We start from the raw sequence: 25,505 nt of genomic DNA, 5'->3' as shown, positions 1-25,505 counted from the left end.
CACCTTCAGAAACAGATCCAAGGCATGTTTTTAGGGAACACTGTGTACTAGCAAGCATTAAAAGTATTTGTGGAATTTCTTGAGGATGGTGGCTGTTAGCTCATGAGGTGATTCTCAAATGTACTGCCTAAAATGCCATCTGTTTTACTACTAGCTTCTTAACCTAATGACTGAAGCTAAGAATTAACTCATCTGTGGATATACTGTGTGCTGATACTGTTTCATTGTTCATATTTGTTGTATTTACTACTTTGTTCTTCTGTGTGCGTACGTAATTCTTCTGGAGCAGTGTGTTTCTTTGGAGGGAAGGATAAAAATTATAAATTTAGGTAAAACTTACTGGTTTGGGGGGAAGGGGGTTATTTGTTTGTTATAGAGCAGCTATGATTCAAGAATTAGACAAAGTAGTTAGTGTTAATTACCCTCCACACCTTTTTGAAGCAAAAACCAGTGTCCGTAGTTTGTGACTTTAATAGTTAGCTTTTGTTCTCTGACAGAACAGGAGACTTTGAATACATTGTACCTACTGCAGAAATAGAAAAATCAAATTGAACTGGTAGTGGTTCTTTTTCTCTCCCTGTCTCAGGACATTTTTGTTAAAATTGATTTTGCAGTCTTTGACGAAAACCATTTCTATAATGGAACAAAACCTTTGTTGTTGTTGTTGTCTGTCTTTATTTATTTATTTTCAGAATCAGAATATAAATGTATATATGTATGTAAGAAATGTTTCTTGCTGTGAAGAGGGATTTCCGATTCAGATTCAAAGATGCTCAAGCCAGGAAGGATCTTTATGGTAATTCAGCCTGTCGTCTTGAATATACATGCTACAGTATTCCTCTCAGAGAATGTCTTAGAGTAGACTTTTTGGAAGAAATTGAATCTTGTTTTAAACATCCAGGTAATTTTGATTCCATCAATTTCACTAATACCCTACTGAACTGTTTAAATGTTTATTTACCCTTGCAGTTAGGACATGGCAAAGCACTATTTCTCTTTATTTCCACTTTTAGCCACTTGTTCCTGCTGGGGTTTTTTGTTTTTTTTTTTGGTAAGATGGAAAATGCAGAATACCTATAAACAAAAGAGGAAGCTCTTGAAGCGTTCCACTCCTAGAAGAGATGGAGAAAAATAGGGAAGCATGGCACCTTGTGGGACCATGTAGTCTACTTCTCTACCTGAAGGCCTGTGTTGTTCCTGACAGATATTTGTTGAGCCTGTTCTTAAGATCTTGAATGACAGGGACTCTAACGTTGCCAGGTATTTTACACTTGCGCGAGGGATGTTTTTTTGCCCAATGGCTGAGTGAAGTCTTTCATTTTTTTATTTGACCTCCCACTGTTGTTTCATGTAGGATGGGCATAGAAAATGCCCACCCTTTTCATAGTGGGCCATTATCTACTTGATTTTCAAAGATAATGATTTCAACCTCTGCCACCTCCTCTTGTAGTAGTGCAGTCCTCATTCCTTCAGTCTTTCTAGAGTTTTCCTTAGCCTCCTAGAGTTGCAAGACATTATGGATAAGTTTTTTAGATCCACAGAATTATTTAGGTATGTAATTTCTCTTTTTGAGAATTACATGTATGAAGCATAACTTTCCTTCAGAGACCTGAGATTGGAGTAGGAGATAATAAGATACAGATGTACAGTGGGGAGGAGAGGTGAGAGTTAACACTAAGTCATGAGACACAGCACTGTGAAGGATGAGTTTATTCTGCTGTTATTAAAAATTTCATTTCAGGATAGTCCCTCTGAGATGTTACATGTTACTGTAAGAAAAGCTTCCTAGAGCAGCAGTAAACAAGACACAGTATCATAGGTTCAAACGATTCATAAATGTTTGGATTTTTTAAAACATCCCATTTATTGAGTCTATTTCTGATAGTGTGATGAAAGAAACAGCAATCATGTTGCCTATGTGTTTGCAAAGATTGACATTTGTAAAGTAATCTATTTAAATAATCAGCACTCTGAAGCCTTGTCTGCAGTTCCTTTTTTTGGTTGTCAAATTTCATGAAGTAGGAAGAACACATTTAAAGCACAGGTTAGCTCTTTACTGATTTTTGCATATCCTTTCTTCATCAACAACTCAGCTGAGGCTTAATTTCGAGGTGCTGCCGTATGTGTGGCACTATGAGTTTCTGTACATGGTACTGTCAAAACATGTAGTCTGTGCCTCTGAATGTCCAAAGAAAGGAGCACCACATCCTTCCATCTGGGTTTGTTTATTTACATTGGTGTCACAATACCCTAACCCTCGTTACTACAAAAATGTGTGACAAAGCCTCTTTTTACTGTATAGCATTTACATTGACACAGGAGATACTTAATGGCTTCAGCACACACTCAAGATCGCTTTCTCTTAAACCCACTGTTTGAGTGGAGACCACTAAGGAAATCACAGCAGAATAGCCACAGACTATTTAGATACAAGAACAGCATGGTCTTCTCTTAAGCAAAAAACCTCAATGTGGGTAATGGTAAACATGCGTATTATTGGTAGTGATAACTGGTTATATTAATGTCATATCAGTAGACAAAATGCATCTATACTAACACTGTGTTACCTGCGTTTAATTTTCTCTTGATAATCATCACTGTATTTTAAAGAATTGTCTTAACGATTTCTCTTTTTTGTTAAAGTTTGTAAAGATAGGTGACAAAATACAATGCATGAATACACAGGTCTTTTAAAGCCACAGTGCTGTAAATTCACACATTACAAATCATAATTAATCCATATTTTATTTGACAGCCTCCAGTAAAAAGAGGCATTTTGGCATGTATTTAGGACCAGTCCTGTTCAATAAGGCACTGAAATTACTGTGAAGCACATACTGAAGTGCCTTCCTGAATTAAGAGTCTGGCATTCAGTAAATATAATCACATTTTCTCAGGTTTTCTCCCCTGATGTTAATATTGATGATAGGATCTGAAACTCTGAGTCATGGATCAAGAACAGTCTGTGTTCAGGAGAAGGCAGATAAGGGGTCGTGGAAAAACAAATTAAAAAACAGAGAAATAAAGTGAAATAGAATGAGCCTTAGTAAAGCGGGATTTATTTGCCAGTTTTAATTTTTATCACTTTGTATAAAGTGACTCAAAAAGCCCCACATGTACCCCGTTTCTGCTTTTAGGAATCTTCTTGCCCTGACTTGCTTTTAATTCTTTTTCTCAGTTACTTATGAGAGTGTTAACATAGAAACTATTAGAAAATCAGTGGCTTTGTGAGTGCAGGAAGTGTGGTGGAATCTCATAGCCCTTCTTGAGGGCCTCCAGATAACCATTGCCAAGTCTTGTTCTTGTGGAATTTACTATGTAATCTCAGAGAATAACAAGAGCTTTCTCCCCTCTTACTGATGAGCACTGGGAAGAGCTTTGTAAAAGGTCAGATGTGTTAAGAAATATATAAAGATGAAAGAGTGCCTTTATGACTCACAAAATACAGATAATAAATCATCTTTTAAAGAAATATTTATAGAGTTCATACATAATTTTCCATTTGTATCATGGAAGAACAGAGGGGAATATAATAAGGTTATGCTTTCTTCTCCTTATCCTTCATAATGATAAACAAGATGTTAGTAAATTAAAGCTATCATATTATCAATGTCATTTTTCTTCAGTTTCTTTTTTCTGCTCAGATTTACCATTCTCCCCTGTCCTCTGGTTTATTCATCAATGCCTGCATAAATAGGAAGTAATCCTTGTAATGTGGGCAGAATCATGAGTGTAAGGTTGGAAACTCCTTTCAGTCTGCTTAATAATATGCTTTGTCCTTTGTCTCATGTATATATCCAAGGATGCATGCCTGTTTAATTATATGAGAAAGATTTCTGTATGGAGCATGTAAGGAGGGATCTCTTTTTCCTGTAGCCTAACGTGGATCATGTATTTTCATTTCATGAAACTTGTCACAACTGATTTCGTCCTTTCAGGGACAGATTTTGAGGTAGTTGTATACATTATACAATTAAAATACCTCAACAGTGGCATTCTTTGAGAGTCTTGTACAAAGGACTTGTGTAGTTTTAAATTCTGTGAACTTGTGGGAATGCAGCAGTGTTTTTTAAGGTTGTTTCTAGATTATGAGTCATTTTGTATAAACATTTTTGTGACTGTAAAGATAAGCAGGAAACAGAAAAAAAAATGTAAAGGTAAATACTGGATGCTTAAAGATTGTACTGAAATTTCTTGATAAAGTAGAGTTTACAGTGTTTTAAGATTAGCAAAGCTTTGCTTAAAAATTACCAGTTCACTTAATTTTGTTCACTTCACTTTACTTAAAAATTACCAGTTCACTTTGTTTCAGTTGAGGTAGTCATACTCTTTCTTTCACTTCTGGTTTTTATTATCACCAGGATGGGCTTAATTTATGCTCTGTACTCGGTGAAGCTTTGCTGAAGAATGTCAGTCAGCAGTTGCAGAGCTGTCAAGCACTTTTCCCTAAGCTGAGTTTACACAGGCACCTCTAGAAAAAAATTAATGAAGCCTTGTTTCACTGCAAATGTGTAGCCATTATTAATAAATTTTTAGTGATCTAAAGTACTTTCTGTGCAATTGCACTTTTTTTCCTGGATTACAAAATGGATAAAAGCTTCACCAGCCTTTGCAGAATGAGCAGAATTGCTGTTTACATTTTTTGTTGCAAACATTCACTTCAGGCTGGTGATATGTGAATTTATTTGCTTATTTATTATACTAGTGATAGATTATTCTCACTTCTACTTAAATTTGACAAGCTGAGCAGTGCTAAACCCTGCTAAAATGGTGCAAAGACCCAATTACAGAAACTACAAAGGCATGCAAGAGTAAGCAAAGAAAAAACATATAAAAGGATTAAAGATCAAAAATAGAATGATTCCAGTGAAACTGCATTAGGAGACATCAGGCAGGAAAACATGAAAGAATTAAGAGTATGAAGAACAAAGCTTTATAAAGAGTCTGAAAACTGACAAACATTTTAAAAACAGTTTTTGTTAACTCTATTAGAATGAAAATAATTGATTGGGAAAGGATGTATTTTTAAATGTTGTAACACAATTTAAGTGTTCAGTTCATTCTTTGTACATTTTGTTTATGGAGTTTTAGTTTTGTCTGCAGCATAGTGGAAGCTGGCTTTAACCAAGTTTTTAAAAAGTAAATTGGTATCTTCAATTTTAAATAAGATGCAACCTAAGATTTATGAAGAATTGCAGGGTGGATTTACTATAATGCATGTGTACTTGTATTAAACATACCAACCCTTTTATTCCTTCCGTGGCTTTACACACTAGTTTTCCAGCTAATCCTTATTTGCTTATACAGTAGATATGGTGTTGCACCGTATCTAGAGCTCTGACAAAATTGTGCTGCATTTGGGCATGAAGATGGCATTTGACCCTTACTTTTCTTCATACAAACAACTATTGTATTAGATACTACTATGGGTCCAAGTCATGGTAGCTACTGAATAGTTGTTAACACCTAGCTGACAATTGTAAGAGGGCTTTCTTTACATAAGCGTGTTTAAAATACTCCAGAACCTTTGCATAAATTGATACTTGCTATGTGTCTTAGGTCAGCATGGGTCATACTACTACAGCAGTTCATCTGAACTTACTATTCAGGTTTCCCTTTCCATCTCCTGGACCTACTGAGGGTATCAGTTTGGGAATGGATGAGAAGTGTTACAATTTTTCTAAGTTTGCTGTAGAAGCATTGACTTCTGGTTGAGGTGCTGTGTAGACAGTCACTGGCTCTTCTCAGGGGTTATTCTTCATGTAGCCGTTGCAGCATGGTTGAAGCCTGGGAGGGATACAAAGCAAGACAGATGGTTTCCCACAGACTTCCCCTCTAGCTCTTTCATCTAACTATTAATTCATCTGTTTGGATGGATACATTCACGCATGGAACCAAGATGAATAATAATGAGATTTTTAATAACTCCCTACATTTGCATTCCTCGTAACTCTTTACATGGTTCTAGCTGATTAAAATGAATCATTTACATAATTAACATATGGTTGTAGTGTTGGCTTTAATATGCTGATTATCTCAGTACTTTTGTCTAGAGTCAATTGGATTCAAACTGTAACAATTGTTTGAAGTGAGAATAGTTCATTCCTGTGAGGGTTAGTGAATATTTGCCATGGGGCCTGATTAGATATAGCACAACTGTCCAAGAAATTCTTTAATATAAAGCATGTACTAAAAATAAATATTTTTTAAAAATGTTTATTACATCTGCTGTGTTTAGGTCAGGACTTACAAATACCTTTCTATGGTTAGAGAGACTTCTGCCATTAGTTTCTTAGTGAGATACAAATAAAGTGCCAGGCATAGTATTAAGAATGAATCAAGACAACCAGTACAGGTCTGCTTGTTTCTTAATTTATAAAGACTTAAAGACTTTTTTTGTTCCTTTTTTTTTTTTAATCAGGCCTAGAAATAATAATAATTTAAAAAATGCCAAGGCAGAATGATGATTTTTATTTTATTAGACAAAATGTTTCATTAATTTTAGATTCACTGGATTACCCTACTCTGAAGATTAAAAGAGGAATAGTGTATTTATTTCGCTTGTTTCCTCCTAGCATTTATGTGTAGCAAGTAACACAGAAGCAATCACATTTTAAGAACTGCTAGAATATTTTTTCATCTTGCTCTGACCCTTGATGGTGTGTTTGGCTTCCTAACGCAGAGACTGCTTGAAAACAGGAATGAAAAGAATTGTTAGATTTTGTGGTTAGGTAACTAACACTCGTGTCAATGAATGCTTTTTGAATGTTCATGAATATTTGAAGCAAATTTGTGTTAATTGCACTACTGTTGTCCACAATTAGTCTGTGGTAGACATGATTAATTGTAAAGAGCCCTGACATTTATGCATAAAAGGCTTGAGGTCAAACAGAAATGGAGAAAAATGGTTGCTGCAGCATTGGCAGATGGAATGCTAATGCATTTTGACTCATACTGAGAATAATGATATTTCTACATCAATAGCAAATAATTGTTTTAGAACTGTGGAATAGTCTTCTCTCCTTTGCTTTTCTTTCTGTGTTTAACTTTCTTGCACCTCACCCCAGGATGCCACTGTCGCTAGTTATTTTTACAGTGTTGTCTTTAATTGGCTTGAAATACTTAGTCAAATGCTTTACTGGAAACCTACACCAAATTGCTACCTGGGAAAGGACTGTATTGATTTGTTTCTCTGAGGAAAAGTGTAATGAAAAAAGGTTCTGATGCTAATTATGCACTTATTTTCAAGGAACTCTCTTGGATCTGTTTTGGTATCCTACCAATAAATGAACTTCCCATGCTCCTAGGACACAGGCTTTAATAACATTTTAGCGTTCTTATGTTGAGTAGTAAATAATTCAGCAGACAGCATATCAGTTCTTAATTTCCATCTTAATAATGAACAGACCATTGTTTTAGTGTCATTACCAGCTTATGTGTGTGATCCATTCTATTTGGGTCCTTTTCCACCACAACAAACACCTTGTGACACTTAGGCCAGTACATTGCAGTGCTCCCAACGCATGGAACTGTGGGGCTATGGGATACTTCATGGGTTGCTGGTCCTAAGCCCTAAAACTTCTTAAAGATGAAGACACCTTGATGGATCTTCCATTTTAGAAAGCTAGCAGAATGGTTGATTCTGTGAATGTAGCATGACACAAACCTAAGGCTGGTGGCTCTGTACACATGGTATACAACAAAGTAAATGTATGTATACTTGTCTTCTTTCAACTATTCAGTGTTTTCGAGTTGACTGATACATTTCCTTTGTTAAAATTGACATTGTCTAATTATTTATGAGTCACTGATAGACACATTAGTCCAGTGAAATCCTGCTGGTTTAGATCCCAAGTAAGTGTAGTCCTTTGTATAACAGCTGAAGAAATAGGACTCCCTTAAGCAAGAAGAATTCCTGGCCTTCATTTTGTGCCTTGCAGTAAGTTTTAGATTGCCATGCTTTGCCTTAAGTAGCATCCATGGGAGTCAGGCTAAACCTTTCCAGTACCTTCTGTAAGTTTTTGTTTGTTTATGAGAAAGTTGGCTTCAAGATACAGATTTTCAAACTACTTAATAGTTCCCATTTGAAGTGCAAGGAAATTATATTTTTGATCTGTTCTCAAACAAAATGTTTTTTAAATTAAACCACCATAACCCATGTTAAAATTTTATTTCTCCATTTTTAGCTCTCTGCAATGGAACAAGTTTATATTTATTTACAATTTTTGCCATTTGGGATTTTGTAGTTGTTTTTTCAGCATGTCTTCCAAAGTTAGAGGAAGTAAAATGGTAGCCTGGAAAAGTATGTAGATATTCAGTGGGTATTTTTAGGATTCCAGTTTAGAATTAACTAGCAGTGCTTCTAAAATTCCTAATCTTGCAAAACAGTTTTTCAGACTGTCATCCACACAACAATATTATGAAGTGTTCCATGGAATCACACAGACTTTCTAACGCTTTAGGTTGAAAACTGGGAGATGATTGTTCATGGTGGCCTCTAAGAAAGCTGAGGATTGATAATGATCTTTGCTGATTAGTCTGGGGTGCAGTGTCCTGTGGAAGTCCCACAACGAGTAGTATTTCTTATGTAGCAGTTTGGCCTACTGAATTGTTGCTGTAGCATACTTGCATCAGACCAAAGCCAGGTAGCAAGTGATTATACATAATAAAGCCTCATAAAATTCTACCATAACCGTGTTCATAATATTTTTAACAAACCAGAAATCTGCTTTTCATCAAAAAAGGCAATATTACCAGTTTTACCCTATGTTTTTAGAATCCATGAAAAATAATCTGTACGAGAGAAATCAGGCATATATGTAACCCAAAGGATATGGTTATCTGTCAAGATTAAGTGAAATACTGTGTTCCTTCCTTGAGTACTTTTTGAATTGCTGGGTGGCATTTGGTTATGTGGCCTCATTTTCAGGTATGACGTTCTTTCAAGGCAGAATATATCGTACTAATCTCCAGCTCTCCTGTAATAAATGCTGGACTGTGGAGAGTAGATGACCAAAAGAGAGTGCCTGGGCAAACCTTAATCTTTAATAAGGTGCAGAACTAGTCTATAACTGTCAAGGAATGACAGAAGAGCAGTGCTTTTAGCTTCCCTGCTCAGAATAGAAAATGGGGTCCTCTGACAGGCAAGAAAAGGTACTTTATTCTTTATTGGGTTTGGGGCTATTATTGTGCCTGTGTTATTTAGTTATTTGACATTTGTGAGTCATCGGGGCAAAAGGAAGTCCAGTTATTAATGTGAAAACAAAATTTAAAATGGATTTTTATGCCAGTCTTGCATTGAAACCTCTTACTCTTTCAAACAAAGCCATACCTAATGCTAAACAGATGCTGTTTGCAATGTAGAAATTTAGGGCTTTTTTGTATTAAAACAAAAAGCAGCTATTTGAGATTAGGGGAAAAAAAAAAAAAAAGCAGGCATTCACTGTCTTCCAGCTTTACCTGGATGAAAAAGCAGTGCAGAAGTTTGGTCATTTAATTATTTGAACTACTAAATAGTTCAAATAATTCTTCTAAAATTCTGGTGACAGCTTTTTCTGTGCAGTCTGAAGTGTTTTCCCAAACTTTGGCTAGAAATGGGACACATAGCTGTGTTGCCAGGGTGGTTGTATGTCTCCAGGCATGTGAATAGGGGGCAGGCAAAGGGCATCTGAGTTATGCTATTATCAGGCTTGTAACAGATTCAGCTTCTGCTGCCTAAGTTACGTGAGTTGGATGCCTTCTGTGGCTTCCATGGCTCACTGTGCACTGCCATCATTTTGCAGCACATCGGGTTTTTTTGTTGTTTTTTTTTTTTTTTTTTAGCAAACCAGACAGTTTCAAAACTTGGAGAGTCCTGGGATATTTTTCTCCCCTGTTTTACTGTGCAGTCATCAAGGTTCTTATATACAAATACATGGCATGTCATTTTCAGGATTATTGGAGACTTCATAAAATGTATTTGTTTTTAAATTTAGGTTTGATGAAATGATTATTTAGATTTTTTTTTTTGTCTGAAGATTCAGAAATCTTGAATTTACAAAGGTCAATATGGACTTGCATATTAGTAAGTTTAGACATAGACAAAGTATTTGAGGATATACATACTTCATATCTCTAGCTAACATGGCACAGGTAGGCGAGCAGATAATATACTGCCAAATTACAAGTTCAACCTTTTCCAAAACCTTACAAACCAAAACCATTTCCTTTCCTGTTCGTTTTTTTTTGAGTTCTTGGGTATGTGTGCAGAATAATTGTGTAGGAGTTCAAAGTTCTTTAACCTTTAAATAGAGTTGCTGTAACTGTTGTCTATTTGTCTTTCTAAAGATGTAATTTATATAAAATCATAACTGCCAGTGGCAGTGATTTGTGGTGTCTGGTGTGGCCCTTCATTCCAGGTTTTAACAGCAATTTTAAACCTTCAAAAAGACCTGCTAAAGTGTGAGTTTTACTCATTGTAGCAGAAAACCAATGGAAAATCACTGATTTCCTCTAGATTATTTGTGTGTTGAGTTAGCTGAATATGCGTTTTTCTAATTTTTCCTTAAATTGACTCTTTATATAGTCTGATATGCATATACATAGTCATAAGCATGCTGAGCAAAATACTGACCATAGTAAAACTTGCAAACAGTTTGACTTCTGCACCCTACTCCTTTATGGAACTTTTTTGAAGTAGTCACACTGAGAACATGTGGCTGAGACCTTTTTTTTTTAAAACACTTTCTAGTAGGAAACTAGTTTTTAACTTCTGATCTTTGCATTCATGCTTAGATTTGTGGATTGTCAGCCTACATAACTTGCCAGGAAAATCCATGCAGAGAAGGACAGCATCTCACCAGTGACAGGTATCTAGAGCATGTACCTCTGTGGTCTAGCTCTGGTATTGCAAAGTGATACAAAAGTAGGGCACATTTTAGTGCTTTTACATTCACAGTCATTCTTGTACTGCAGGAATGACTAGTAAGACTATTTGAAATGAAAGCCATTTGCAATAATTCTACTAAAATTGAGTAATAGGTACTGTTAAGAAGAGATGTTTCTGTATCTGAGGCAAAAATTCACCAGTGTCATTGACTCAGAAGTAACATTGATGCTCAACTGTGCTTTACTGGGAAATAGTGTGATACAAGAAAAGGAAGGAACATAACGACTTCTTCACTTGTGAATCATCTTAAACATTTCTTCTTTTGTAGTTTTAAATCGCAAATAATAGTTTCAAGTTTTGAAACAAAAAGGCAGATACTGAACAAATCTTTCCAGAAAGTTTTTAGGAAGCTTCCAGATGACTTTGCAAATTCAGTGTTTTGGGTTTTTTTTATATTTGCTATATTCTTGTTGCTGTTTTTTTGTCTTGGGACTGGAAACGTTTGTTTTCCATGAGAAAAAGTATCTTGCAAATGTGATATGTTTATTCTCTAAAGGGCGATTTTGGGCATATTGTTCTGTATGTAGTTGTCAGTGGACTTATCAGCTATTCTCATCATTGTGTTACTCAGGGTCATAGCGATTTAAGTATGGCACTGTGCCATTGCAGGCAGATGGTATGGGCAGACAGCCAAGAATGATTGTTAAGGGCAGAAGACTTTTCAGCAGGCTTGTTTGAAAGTGTGAGTATCTCGGCCCACAGGTAGCATGACTGTACATTCCTAATCCATTATTTCTTCACTTGTGCAGCACTATAAAGGGCAAAGTTCTGTCTTAGAACAGTCTAGAATGGCCCTCAGAGAAAACTCTGCAAAGATCCCTTTTCTCATAAGGCAATGGTAGTCCCAAAGAAGTGTTCGTAGCTGAGCAAAATAGTGTGCCAGTTGTCTTTTTGTATTTGCCTCAGCTGAGTTTAATCAATTTACACAAGATTGTTTAAATCAGAATAAATAAAATTAATTTAAAGAATTAAGTTTTCCTCAAGGTTGTTTAAAAACTAAATGTAGCACATTAAACTCTTGTAGTTTGTTTTGGGTTTGTTTTATGTTTGTTTGCTTAGTTGGTTGGTTGTTTTTTTTAACATGGAAATTGTAGTGATTTCTTATTATTTCATAGAAGACAGAAATTTTGTATTTTGGCTACTGATTTCTTGTCCTGAACAGGCACTAACATTTCTTAACCCAGCCCCGGTTAAAGTTAATTTTCCTTACTCTTGTTCAGTGATTACAGCAAGTTGCTTTAAGGGACACATTTTAATACTGTGTGCCAGGGCATAATTCCATACGATGTAGGGATGTGTGTTTGTGGTCTGAACAAATAGCTAGTCAGCTAAGTTTAGGTGAGCAGCCAGGCATGGTTTGCATTTTAAATACGTTGCTAGTAGTCACCAGACACTAAAAGTTTGGTAACAACTGCTTTAATCATTTAGCCAGTCTGAGGATTATTGCTTTATTTGAAAATCAGTCATTTGTATCATGTTGCATTTGTAAGTAAAAGTAGTTTAAAGTACTATCTGCAGATGGGACTGTATTGTGAGATTTGCCTATGGCTGAAACTGTGCAAGTACACTGACAGATCTAGCTTTTAAATGTCTGTATGCTGACTACAAAGTCTCAGGAAAAAAAAAAAAAGGAAAAACAAAGCAAAATAGAAAAATTTTAATATCTTGCTGTATTAGCTGTCAGTTCACTTTCGGTAGAGGCACATGTGTAACAGTGCAGTTGCTTTCTTCCCTTGGTCTTGTGCTCATGCATGGGAATCTGATTCATCCTCAGTCATATTGACTTGAAAACTGTGGGTAAACAAGAGGGTAGAGTCACGCGATTGATGACTGCACAGCGAAAAGCAGGAACTGTGCCTGAAGAAAAGGTTTTAAAGTAATTGTATTATTTCCTTGTATATGCACAAATTGCATTACCCAGAGAACTGCATGTTTGCTCAGGTTGCAGAACATGCATCTCTTCTCAGGTTTTGTACCTTTTATTATACTAAAAGTTAAGAGGGGAAAAGAAAATCATACTCAGGTGTTCTGGTTAGTTATTTCGGAGGTTTGTGATACTGTGACATGTCTTACATTACACTGAATTTCATCATACAATTCAGCTCACAGAAAATTGGATTCTTTTAGCAATTGTGTTTTAATAGTTACTAAAAAAGCTGAATCAGTTCCTTTAATAACCTGAAAAGAAAGCGTATGAATACAGAATGAATTCCAGATAAGAGATGTGATTTAAGTGTAGCTCAACTTTTTCCCATAAAATACATAGGCTAGAAGTCCAGAAGGGGCTACTGTAATCACCAAGTTTGACCTTCAATCTGTAATACCGCTGGAGAGTCCATCTGTTTTGTGCAGGCAACCACACAATATTGTGTATTAACCTTTTTTATCAGTTGAGTGCTGGAAATGAGGTAATGAGCACATGCTTAGTACATGCTTCTTGGTGTCTGCATTGCATGCAGATTTATGGACAAAGAATGGATACTTCAGTGAAGTTTGGTGTGACTGTTTTATATTTGTTACAATAAAATAGATATAAATTAACATAAAAATGTAGAATGTTTTTCATTATATGTGATTTCTGTTACACTTGACTGAAGAAAAATGTTTTTAGTGTTGTATCAGCATTCACTTTTGCATGTGTTCATATAATTAGACATCTTGTCGTTTAATATGTCATCATCATCACTAGTGGAGGTGTCATAACGGAGTGGAACACTGAAACCACTGTTCTACTGTATTGAATATAGGTTGTTCAGGAACCTCATAGAGTTGCATCAGCCTAGGTAGTATTTTGCCTGTGGTTTACTGTCAGGATATATGGTTGGTAATGCACCCATCCCTCCTTCATCTAACTAAAAAAGCAAGGTAAAACTGGAACAAACTGTAGTTTACTTGGGTAGAGTTAAGTATTCTTTGCATGAGCACGTTCCCCCCAGTTAAGTTTTGCTATTATTATGTCACCTCCCTGTTACAAGTATATTACTTGAGATAATAGTGGATTTGTTACTAAGTCAAAAGGCTATTCACAGTGCAGAAACTTGTCAGGTTTCCATAATTCACGGATGCACTCAACTAGTTCCCTCAAGGTGATCCCATCTTCTTTGTGCCTCTTGAGTTCTGAATTTTTGGTTTTATGTCTGAGGCATAAAAGTTCTTCCAACACAGATAAAATGTTTCCATGGCCAAGCTACTGCAGATAGATTATGTAGGTGATCTGTTTTAAGAAGCAGAATGTGTTATTCTTGGGAGATGGAAACATACTTGGTCTCCAGTAGGCGGGTGCAAGCGCTGGAAATGCAGGTGGAGCTTGCTAAGCCTGTAAGAATTCTCTCTCCCCCACCCCGCACCCCCTTTTTTTTATTTACATTAAAAAAAAAAAAGTAAAAATGAAAGGGATTTTAAAACTGTCAGCTGAGCATTTTATGCAGCTGAGCCTCTGGAGTTTTTGCAAAGTTTCACTGTATTCTGTCTTTGTAACTGTCTTGTTCTGTTTTCCTCTTAACTCTTGCTGTGGGAGGAATTTTAGCCTTACCTTCTTCTGGCACCACACAGAAGTCACCACAGGTCACTTGACTGTTGGAGCCTTGAATGAATGGTGAAATTCTGCCCCGCAGGTGGTGGCCGGTCCTCTGAGAGAAGAATGGAGCAGCATTAGTAACTGCAGTGCTAGGGCTGTATTCGCTTTGTAAGGAGGCTAAGGCAGGTTCTTTTTTCACACTTCTGACAGACACAAAGTGAGCCTCTCCATAGGTCACTTTTTCTGGCCACATATATGTCATTATATTATGAGGGTTGTATACTCCTTTACTACATCCTTACCCTGTGCAGCTCCGTAAGGAAAAGGAGGCTTTTCTTCTTCTTTTTCTTTTTTTCTCCCCATTTTCTTTTTTTTCTTTCTCCCTCTTTCTTACATATAACAAGTAAAGCTTTGTTGAGTTAGTGCTCCTAACAACACCTGAAGATTAGTGATATGTCTAGAATTGTAATGTATGGTCCAGTATTACATCACACCCTCTCTAACGGGTAGCTGTAAAAGGAGTTCCATCATCCTGTGTACTTTCTAGTGATTTTGGCATTTTTACAGTGGATATTGAAAACCCACTGTACTTTGAAGGGGGAGGACTGACATGAGATGAATGAGGCCCTATAAGAAAGAATTATAAAAACTATAATCATCAGTTACTCTGCAGTTTCATGCAAACCATATAGTAAACAGTCAATTACAATATTTAGAAATGGGGAACAAAGCTTTTTCTGTGCTCACTGCCTGTGTTTTAGAACTTCTCGACATCATAGCCAGTTCTCAGTTAATATGTTTGACCTAATGACCAAATGTGGCAACTTCTGAATTATGTATCAGCCTCTTGAGTACTTGTGTGCTTTAGTTGTATTAAATCATCTCTGATTTGATTATCTTCATTATATCGTGCAGCAAGTTCATTTCTTTTCAATTTATTGTTTGGACTTTACAATTAAAATATGCAAATTAAATTGTATAGCTTCCCTTCTGTCTTCATTATGATATCGATGACTAATGTACTGATATTTAGAATTCCAGATGTTGTTAAAATGTAGCTTCCTTATAATCTAACAGTAAATCATAGAATTACAGACTGGTTAGCGTTGGAAGGTACTTCATATTGTCAATTCCTGGACCCAATATTACCTCATCACAAGATGCATTTTTCCAGACTCCATAACATTAGCAGCAGCAGTGCATGAGGTGTTTTTATGTATTTCAATTTGCCAATTACTACTACAGTGATGGTTTTCTAAGATGCATAAATCACAACACTGCCCACTTTCCTAATAGAAATATGGCAACTCACTTAATGTAATAATATAATGAATTTTTTTTAAAGATTAAATTTGACATTTCTGCCGTTGTGAAGTGTGGGATTTAGTTTTCAAACTCCTCTGGGAGGTGAATGTCTGAGGTTAGGGAGATATGAGAAGGAAACATTGACAAACACATGGATAGTGAAAACCTTGTATGACTTCTGTGTTTCTTGTGCCCCACGGACTTGGTTTTCTGTGTTACCTTTCAGTTCAAGCCACCAACAGAAATAATCCCAACTGAACTGCAAGTACAAGCTGTGTTTCTTTTATTCCCGTAATTATTACGAATTTCTGGCTGAAGTGCTGTGTGTAAGTCTGTATGGCTGGAAGATATATTAAAAAAGTGGGGAAGCTCATCTTTTTTGTAATTGACTTGCTGTAGTTCAATTTAGGAACTGTTTTAAGTTTGTTTATGGAATCATCCAAAATCTACAATCCAGAATGCTAAATAGCTCCCACATATGCAACAATACTGTTCAAAAAAAAAAAAAAAGGCAAAATTAAATGATAGATGGCATGTGCTCTTATACTAACGCCTGAGGCTTTTCAGTATGCTACAGCAGAGGGTTTCCACTTTCTGAATGTTTATTTAAAGTAAAAGTAAATTTGATCCCCTCATAACTTCTTTTTGTATTAACTGAAAAATATATCTAATTGCTTTGCAAGACATCCACTTCTCTGTACTACTTCTGCTCCCATCTTTGTGTTAGCACAATTTCTTTTTTTTTTTTTTTTTTCCTGTCTGTGTGTTCAGTTATTACAGTGTTAATTTCTTGGGCCTTGAGATTCTATTGCTTGATTGAAATAACACTCCATTCTTAATAGAGAAAATTCAAATTTACCGTGTACATGAAAAAAGTGGCTAAAACATTTTCTTTCTCTTTGTTGTTAAATATGTTCCATACAGCTGTCTTCAGAAATGTACAATTATCATTAAGAAGTTTTCAGGCTGAGAAATGATGCTAAGTCTGTGAAAGGATATTTAAGTGTTTTCTTATTTTTACGGGAATAAAATTAGATCCCGACCTCACAATGGAAATGCTTATGTTTCCAAATAAATATTATTGAGGAAAGCATTTCTCTTCTTAATTTTGAATCAGCCTGAAAGCCTTGATTTAGGACAGCAGTACAGGATTTTCTGAGTAACAAAGTAGTTCTGAATAGAGACACAAAATTCGTTACAAACTCTTAACTTAGGGTTAGACAATGAATGGACTTCTGCAATTTGAGCAGTTGCAATTTCATTGGAATCTGTAGAGTTGCACCAGTGTAAATTAAATCTATGTACTCAAGATTACATTCCTGACTATTTAAGATTTTCTTCTTATTTATCATAGATGTACTCTTAGATGAAGAAGATGAGTTTTATGCTTCGTGTATTATTTTCTGTTATGCAGGCTAAAATATTACAATTTGTTCTTGAAAGAAAACAATGTATTTGAATGAGAACTAATTACCTTTTTTTATTCCAAGTGACAAAAGCTAATGTATCACACTTAGCCACTACAAGAACTCCACTTCAGTAAACTAATTAAACTAATCCTATCTCTACTCATTATTCTCAGTTCTGCTAAATATTTTAAGAGCATAGATTTATTTCATTACATAAATTATATCATGCTTAAAGAAACATGGTTTGCATAACATCATATTTGCATTCTCAAGAATTTATTTTGGGGTTTTGAAATCAGACTTCAAGTTTTTTTTAAATAGTATTATTTGAAATAATATTATTTGACTTAATTTAGGGTGGCAATTCTTCTTAATTATTACTAATTATCTTGAATGATACATAGCTTTAATCAAATGTGCTTGGCATTCTTGTTAACGTGTTAGAGTGACAGTTCTCCGTTGTACAGATAACATAATGTTAGAAAGTTATTGTATTTCCAGCAGTTTACAACCTGTAACTTCATAACACAGTGTCTCATTAATCAAGAAAAAAAGTTGCTTTTATACTGTTACAGTTTATAAAATTAAAAGATTATGTGCTTTCTGAACATTTCTTAAGCGTTACTTTTTCTGTTGAAACTATAAAACCAGAATACATTGAATGCTAAGAATTTGACAGCAGTGTTGCTGAGAAGCTGTAAAGGAATAATGCATAAGTACTACTTCAGACTAAATTGCTTTCTACTTATAGATGTGTAATGCAAGCAGTTAAATACAAGTACCTAAACAAAACTTAGGAGATCTGGGAAGCTTGCACCTTCTTGATTTAAGATATATGCTGCAGAGCTTTCCAAAACAGTAAAGACAATATAGAGAATAAATAATCAGAATTAAATTACAGTAAGTGATTCATATGAACTGTACGGATGATTAATTATTTTATTGATTTTTATAAAGCATTTATATGACAGAATTAATGGTGTATTAATTTGAATAGCAGTTTTCACACTATTATCTGGATTTTAGTTTCTTTCACTAGCTTATCAGAGTGCTGGCACTATGTGAATTATGAGGTTTTTAGGAAATACACATGGAAAACGCCATGGTTGGTTCTAGCTGAGGATACTGCATGATTTATTAAAGAACTAAAGACAGGTAACTGACAGACAATTTGTAAATTGTTTTATTCCCAAGTGCTGTGGGTTATGGCCCCTCAACTCAACATGTCATGAATGCTATCTCACTATTATGCTTGCCAAATCCAGTTTGCCGGCTTGAATTAATACAACTGTAATTCGTCTTGCAGGTATCAAACACATCAATACACACTTTTCAATGACACTTTACCCTGCTTTGCACCAGGTTTTGTTGCTTCTTGAATGCAACAACAAAAATTGTTTTCATAGTTTGCTCATCAATAATCAAAACCTTTCATTCATGTACTGGTGGTACATATTTATGCTGTGTTGTTGTAGTCAGTTTTCAATTATTTGTCCGTTACAAAAGGCCATGGTCATTTTATTTTTGTAATCTGCTCTGTTCCTTTTCTGATGTATGCAAAAAATAGATTAGCAGATTTTTTAAAATTTGAGTTTTCTTTTATTCATCTGATTTGCAAAGATGTTATCCGCAAACAAGTGTCAGATGTGATTAACAGAGGATAGCATAATGATGTAATCTGATCATTGATATTTAAAATGTTAAACATATGGCAAATATATTTTTGAATGCCAGGAATAATTAGAAAGAACAAGAAAAATGGAGCAATTCACATTTTCTTTTATCCTTCTCTGGTACATCTATCTCCTTGAAGTTTTGAAGAATTTTGAAGAACACAGATAACTGCTTTGAATAACAGTTCTGAATGACTTGATTCAAAATGCAGTATGAACCAATCACTCTTAGAAGCCCAGATAAATGGCTAACTTTTCTTGTGAAGAATGTCTAGCTTTCAGTAGTATTAAAAAATAATAGAAGATTATAAAGAGTTCAAAACCAATATGCAAATATCATGTGTAATATTTTTACTTAGTTTCTTAAAATAGAATTATAGAATCGTTGGGGTTGGAAAGGACCTTAAGATCATCCAGTTCCAACCCCCCTGCCGCGGGCAGGGACACCTCACGCTAAATCATATCACCCAAGGCCTCGTCCAACCTGGCCTTGAACACTGCCAGGGATGGAGCATTCACAACCTCTCTGGGCAACCTATTCCAGTGCCTCACCACCCTTACAGTAAAGAACTTCCTTCTTATATCCAACCTAAACTTCCCCTGTTTAAGTTTTAACCCATTACCCCTCTTCCTGTCACTACAGTCTCTAATGAACAGTAATTCATTTCACTGATAAATGCATTTACTAAGGGAAAAGTTGTAGGTTATAGAGTTCTTCACCTTCATCATGCGTGTTCAGATTTGAGCTCCATCAGTAGTGATTGAAAATGTAGCACTGATGCACAGTCAGTGACCTCTGTGTCTGTGGCTTGCAGTTCATGCAAAAGATGCTGGTAACTGGCATCTAAAGAGCAGTCACAGTGTATGGCATGGCACTCAAAAGACTGAATGAGTCTAAAACCAAACTGAGCACCTTTTTGTGGGTATTCTGATCTACTCAGTCTTAGGAGCTTACTAATGTGTGTGGAAAAAGCCTGTGATCCCACTCCAGTTGTGTTTGGAAAATACCTATTAGAAATTCTTGATGTTGTCCCCTGGTTTTAATTAAAAGTGTTTACCAGGTGTTCTGGAAGTTACAACTATAGATGATTTTAAGGTTCTTTCCAACCCTAACTATTCTATGATCCTTTGTGAACTGCTGAGCAGGTAGAGTTGAGGGTACTTCTGTTGAAATTGGAGCAGAATGTAAGTTTTGCAGAGCTGGCTAAAAATGAGACTGTAGAGTTTGGAGTGAGAACTGCCTAAGTAGACTTGGAGCTGCTAAATGCTCGAAAGATCATAGGAAAATGTAGTTCTCATGAAGATCTGGAATCTCACTTTTGGTGGATTTAGAGTACTCTGTTTTGCTAAAGTTGCTAGTAAGTAAGATGGAAGGCCAAAAAAAAGCCAACCAACCCACTAAAAACCCCAAACTATGAATAGCGTATTCTGTATGGTAAATAAGGGGTTGGGAGAGTATCAACCTTGTCATTATGAATTAACCTTGTTTTATCAACACCAGATAAAACAGATAAGCAGAGAGAAAGGGACTTTCTACTGTGAAATGTTTGGTATTTGCCTCCTGAGTATCTTTCTTTACTGTTTATGTATTTTTCTTAGTGGTTTTTTTATGGAACCACTCTTCAGCGTTAGTTATCAATAAAATAAATTCCAAATGTCAGTTACTAGATATGATAATATCCAATAAAATTAGTTGTACTCTTCAAAGTATGCAGTGCCTGAGTAAAATATGACGTGTGTATATAGCTTCAGCATGCTTGCATAGCTTTTGGCAGTCAGCTCTGTATTGTACTTGATGGATGTACGGAATTACTTATGTTTTTCCTATGTCTGCGTATTTGATAAGTCATCTATAGGATTACATAGTAAACTTAGATGGCAAATTTATCTGATCATCTTTAAAATTTCAAATTCTAATGTTAAAATTTCTTGAAGTACCTTGTACATAAATGTGTGTTTATCTCTGTTTATACAGAATTTATCTGTATAATTTTTATATTAAGAAATACCTGTGTGTTTATGCAGTGCCAAGTATACATAATTTATGGTTATAGATTTTTTTACACTAATCTTGTTCAACAATACTCTCTTTTTATTTCTACTTGCATTAATTATTAAGTGCCAACAAAGAGTTATTTTGTAAATAGAAGAAAAGAAGATTTTTCTTTCAGGCACATCTTGGTTATTTAACAATGAGTCTTATCCTCTTTTCATAGTTTGCAGTAACACATACTTATAGTACTTACATTAATTGGCGTGTAAGAAACACCAATTAAACAGACTCATACATATCCTTCCTGAATAATGCAGTAAGCTAAATGTGTCTGAAATTTAATTTGGTCTCATATTAGTAAATGAGATGTATTTGTTGGTCATGTTGTTCATATATTAGCTATGTTTAATGATAAATTTGTGATATATATGTCATTGGTCAAAGGATCTATGGATAATATTAAATTATTTGGAACTACAATAAACTTAAAACTGTTAAGGTGGTGAAAATCATTTTGCATTTTTTAGAGTTGGTAGACCACAAACTTCATGTCAGTTAGGTCTTCAGTATAGTAATTTCATAAGGGTCAGCATTGTATACAGTCTGAAGACCAGATCTTTCACTTTTATAAGTCTTAAAGCTCAACTGTAGTTATTCCTCTTGAGGACTTGACCTCAAGTGCTAAATATACCAATTATATCTTTTGCTCAGCAAAGAGGATGATAATAGTACATTCCCATGCACTCACAGCAGCAGTTTCATGTATTTGCTGAGCTCACATTTACTAGGCATTACCATATCCTGTAGTATACAGCCAGGTGGACCAGACATAACATAGTCCGTAGTGAGTAAATAGTCCTATATTATATTAAGCTATTTATCCATTACTTTCTAGAACTGTGATGACTGGCTGTTGGTGTTGGGTAGGGGTATAGTGTTAGGAAATCTGACTGATTGATTAATCCAGTAAAATGCTTTCTCTCATCCACCTAACAAAGACACCATTTCTATAATGTGCATTGTAGCCTATTGTAAAATGTCAAAAAGTCTAAAGAAATCCAGTGTATTAATTAAAAAATAATTTGTCTGTAATTACTGCTGGTCGTCATAATATATAGAGAGGTATTTAGAAAGAAAACTAGCCAAAGCGAGCAAATAGCTCTCCAGATACCTGGGTATTAAGAAATGCATAAAATATTCTCAAACTGTTGAAGTAGTCTTTATGCACTATAATCACAGAGCCTGTTATTAAAATAACAGGTATTTATTCTGTTATTAAAATGACAGATATTTTAAAATTCTAAAATTAAAGTATAATACTTACAATATAGAAACAAAGGCTGATCCTACTGTTGAATTTATCTGTAGTGCATTTGTGCATTCAAAAGCTGCTAGTTTTACATGAACAGACCGTATAGCCTAATTTCCAATCTAGACTACTGGCCTGTTGGTTTTGTGCTTAAGCCCACATTACCTGTATTCAAGTAGTTTGCAGCTAAGGTGTTACTGTTGAATGCTAGAATAGTTACAGAATGTTAATGTGTTATGAATTACATACCCCAAAGTAAAACACACAGCTAGTTTAAAGTCTAATGGTATATATAAGACTTAGAGATACATGTAATGTCTTCAGTTAATCAAATGGTGCAGTTGGATCATGACAAGTGGACATGAAGTGACATAGGTACAGATAAGAGCTAATAGGATGAGAAATGGAGTAGAGAATTGATCATATTAGAAAAGAGTTAAGCAAAGGACTGAGAAGAGGCTATCGTTATTCACTGTGTATACTTTGAAGTAAACAACAATGATATGGACAGCATTTTAAGCTGAAAGGCACAAAGATAAATAGGTATATGCTGTCTGTAGTAGTTTATGGAGAGATATAAATAAACCTTTGCATAGTCATATCAGGGAGTATTTGAAACAGGATTCCAGTTTGAGCATGAGCCAGGGGAGGTCACAAGTTACCATATTTTAAGACAGAATTTCTTAACAAAAATTACATCGTGGCTTCCTAGCAGGTGGCTGGACTCACTGACTCAGGAGTTACCTTCCAGTTCTGCTTTCTTTCCAAGAAAAGTCAAAGTCACAGATGCTCTGGTATTTTCAATTGCCAAAATCCCTGCAGGTGATAGGATTAACCAGCTAAATTTGTCCATGTATAATAGGAAATCTGTATTTTCTCATCCATATTCAGTAATTCGCACATTACTACTGTATTTGGTGATAGTTCTACTTTTCCTAAACCTTGTATTTTATACATGGAAACCACAGAAAATTCTTACTTTGAAATTTATGATGTTTGGACATTCAGTTGCTCCCACATGTTGGCTTCATGGAGTCTTCAGGGGCATGCTAGTCTTCCCTGTGATGCTGATTGTAAGTTCTGTGCATCTATAAATATTCAAATAGCACATCTTATTATGTGGTAAAGGAATTATGGTTTGTATCAGTATAAAGGAAAATGACGTGTAGACTGTATCAAGTTACCTTATTTCAGGGGGAGGTTAATTGGAAATGGAGTTCACACAGTGTGTGGTGATGTGGAAAAAAATAACAGAAGTGACCACAGTCAATGCATGCAGCCTACATGCTTACCTTTTTTCCATTTTCTTAAGCAGTTATGGACAACTGAACTGACATAGTGTGCAGCAAATGGATAGTTTCCACATCTTCCTGTGCATGCTGTCAAATTCATACATTTTTTAAATTACTAATAATAAGTGCAGAGAAAGAAAAAATTATGTTTTGAGACTATAGTGAATGTCAGGTGTAGTAACTACACTGTGGCTGAAGACATAGTTCTGGTGGTTGCAGAATCAACTGCTTAATTAAATTTTTCACTTGTAAAATCTTACTTATAATTTACTTTTCAAGAACTCATTTTGTGCAAAATTTAATTTCGGAGTTAAAATCTCAGTGAAGGAAAGCCTCAATGCTTCTTTTGTCAGTGGAGTTAAATCCTGTTCACCTGTGTGTTTACATGTAAAGGCATCATTAAACTAATACTATTTCCAAAGATTAATGACAGCATAGTACCTGCACTAAAAATTAAACAACTACAAGCCAAATAGAACTCTTATGGTTCTGTGTATGTGGACATTGTCATTACTGCCATGAGGAATAAATTAGAATAAAATCCAACTTTACCCTTCATGATGTCCAAGATTCTGTGGGACCACATCTGATAATATCGCTTCACAGAAACCTTTTTGTGGTTTTAAATAAGGTTCTACTGAGCAAGAACTACAGGACTTAGCTTTAGGGTAAATACATATTCATATATTGTGAGTATTATTTTCAGGGTGCCTGAAGTTATCTTGTATGCCGCATCCTCTCCCAGTGTCAGTTTACATGTAGCTGTCTGTATAATTATTGTTGTTCAGCTGCATTAGCTTACACCTTCTTGCGTATTCTCTTTATATTTTTATTGAGAATCATCACTAAACCAAAAAGAAAATTGTCCTTTCAGGGTAGATAGATAGAAGTGTTTTTATTCCTTCTATTTTATCAGAGTGAAACCTTTCATCACACTCTTAAATGGTTGTATTTTCCTACTTTGCCTTTTCAAATGTTCATTCGTGTTAAGCAATCAGCTGAATAAGCATTTTAAACTGTCACCCAAATTACTAAATGTACTACCAATGTATACCTTGACAATTCATATGAACAGAAAGTGTTGTATCTTTGTCTTCATTAAACATATCTTCATTAAACATATCTTCTAGATATGTTTATTCTAGAAGTGAGATTAGCTGTTTGCCTGTGTGCATGTGTCTATATGTAACATGCAAACAAAAAGTAGGAGAATATCCAGAGCATTTGCTTGTTTTCTGTCATTTTCAAATTCAGAAAATGTGCTGATATTTGGGGTGATTCTGTGGTATCAGCTCATTTCAACAACTTTAAAGAATTAATTTAAAAAGCAGAATTAATTTAAAAAAAAAAAAAAAGAATTTCTATAGGCGGTATCCAAACCTGCAGAACTGTGAAAGGACAGGTAGTAAGGAAAGATTATGAGAAGAAAATAGTGTAGTAGAATTAATAAAAATCAGTATGGTCTGTGATGGGGGTTGTCTTAGCTGAATGTTACATGCTGGTAGAATACAACATCTTGGATGAGAAACAGTCTTGAATGTTTTGTCATTTGACAGTCTTGAATGTTTTGCTCATTTAACAACTTTCTGCAGCCGACTAGTCCAGTTACCTGCTTTCTGGAGGATAGTCTGCCTATCGCATTGGCTTAGTGTTGTGTTTTGAACTGCTGGGCATAGGTGCTGCTTTTGCAGAGTACATTTGAATCTCAGAAGCAGTTACAGTCTAAGGATAAGTGAAATCCACATTTCTGAATTTTACTTGCATTTAACTGAATACTATTTACACATGAATATGTGTGAAATGATTGTTATTTCATCTCTGATCACTACCTTTTGATTAATCTTGACATTCCCTTGGGCAGTCATGCAGACTTTGCCATGCAGTACAGCAGCCAAGTAAGCATTTAAGATTTTCAGTGTTCAGCTGAGTTAAAATATAAATTCAGGTTTTATTAATCTGTTTTGGGGCTTTTTTGGTTTTCTGGGGTTTTTTTTGGTAAATCAGCATGTGATACTATCTCTGTAGTATTACAGGTTTTGTTTTTTTTTTTTCCTAGAAATACATCCTTCAGTAAAAAAGG

At 35.1% G+C, this 25,505-nt stretch overlaps 1 protein-coding gene across 36 annotated transcripts in view; it reads left to right on the top strand.

Moving 5' to 3' along the window:
* Positions 1–25,505, top strand: part of RBFOX1 (RNA binding fox-1 homolog 1) — a 1,275,045-nt gene that overhangs the window by 1,038,357 nt on the left and 211,183 nt on the right. Inside the window, exon 1 of one of the 36 annotated variants that reach the window (XM_062639423.1) lies at positions 23,165–23,206. The exons of the other annotated variants lie outside the window; for them this stretch is intronic. Within the exon in view, the coding sequence (XP_062495407.1) occupies positions 23,180–23,206 (27 nt within the window). The 5' untranslated portion in view covers positions 23,165–23,179. Of the gene's footprint in view, positions 1–23,164; positions 23,207–25,505 lie in introns of those variants that run through there. 36 annotated transcript variants of the gene reach the window in all.

The sequence above is a fragment of the Pezoporus occidentalis genome, unplaced genomic scaffold (genome assembly GCF_034315485.1).
Source record: "Pezoporus occidentalis ecotype Australia unplaced genomic scaffold, CSIRO_AGI_Poc_V1 ctg60, whole genome shotgun sequence".
NCBI lineage: Eukaryota > Metazoa > Chordata > Aves > Psittaciformes > Psittacidae > Pezoporus > Pezoporus occidentalis.
This window is presented reverse-complemented; position numbering and strand designations above follow the sequence as displayed.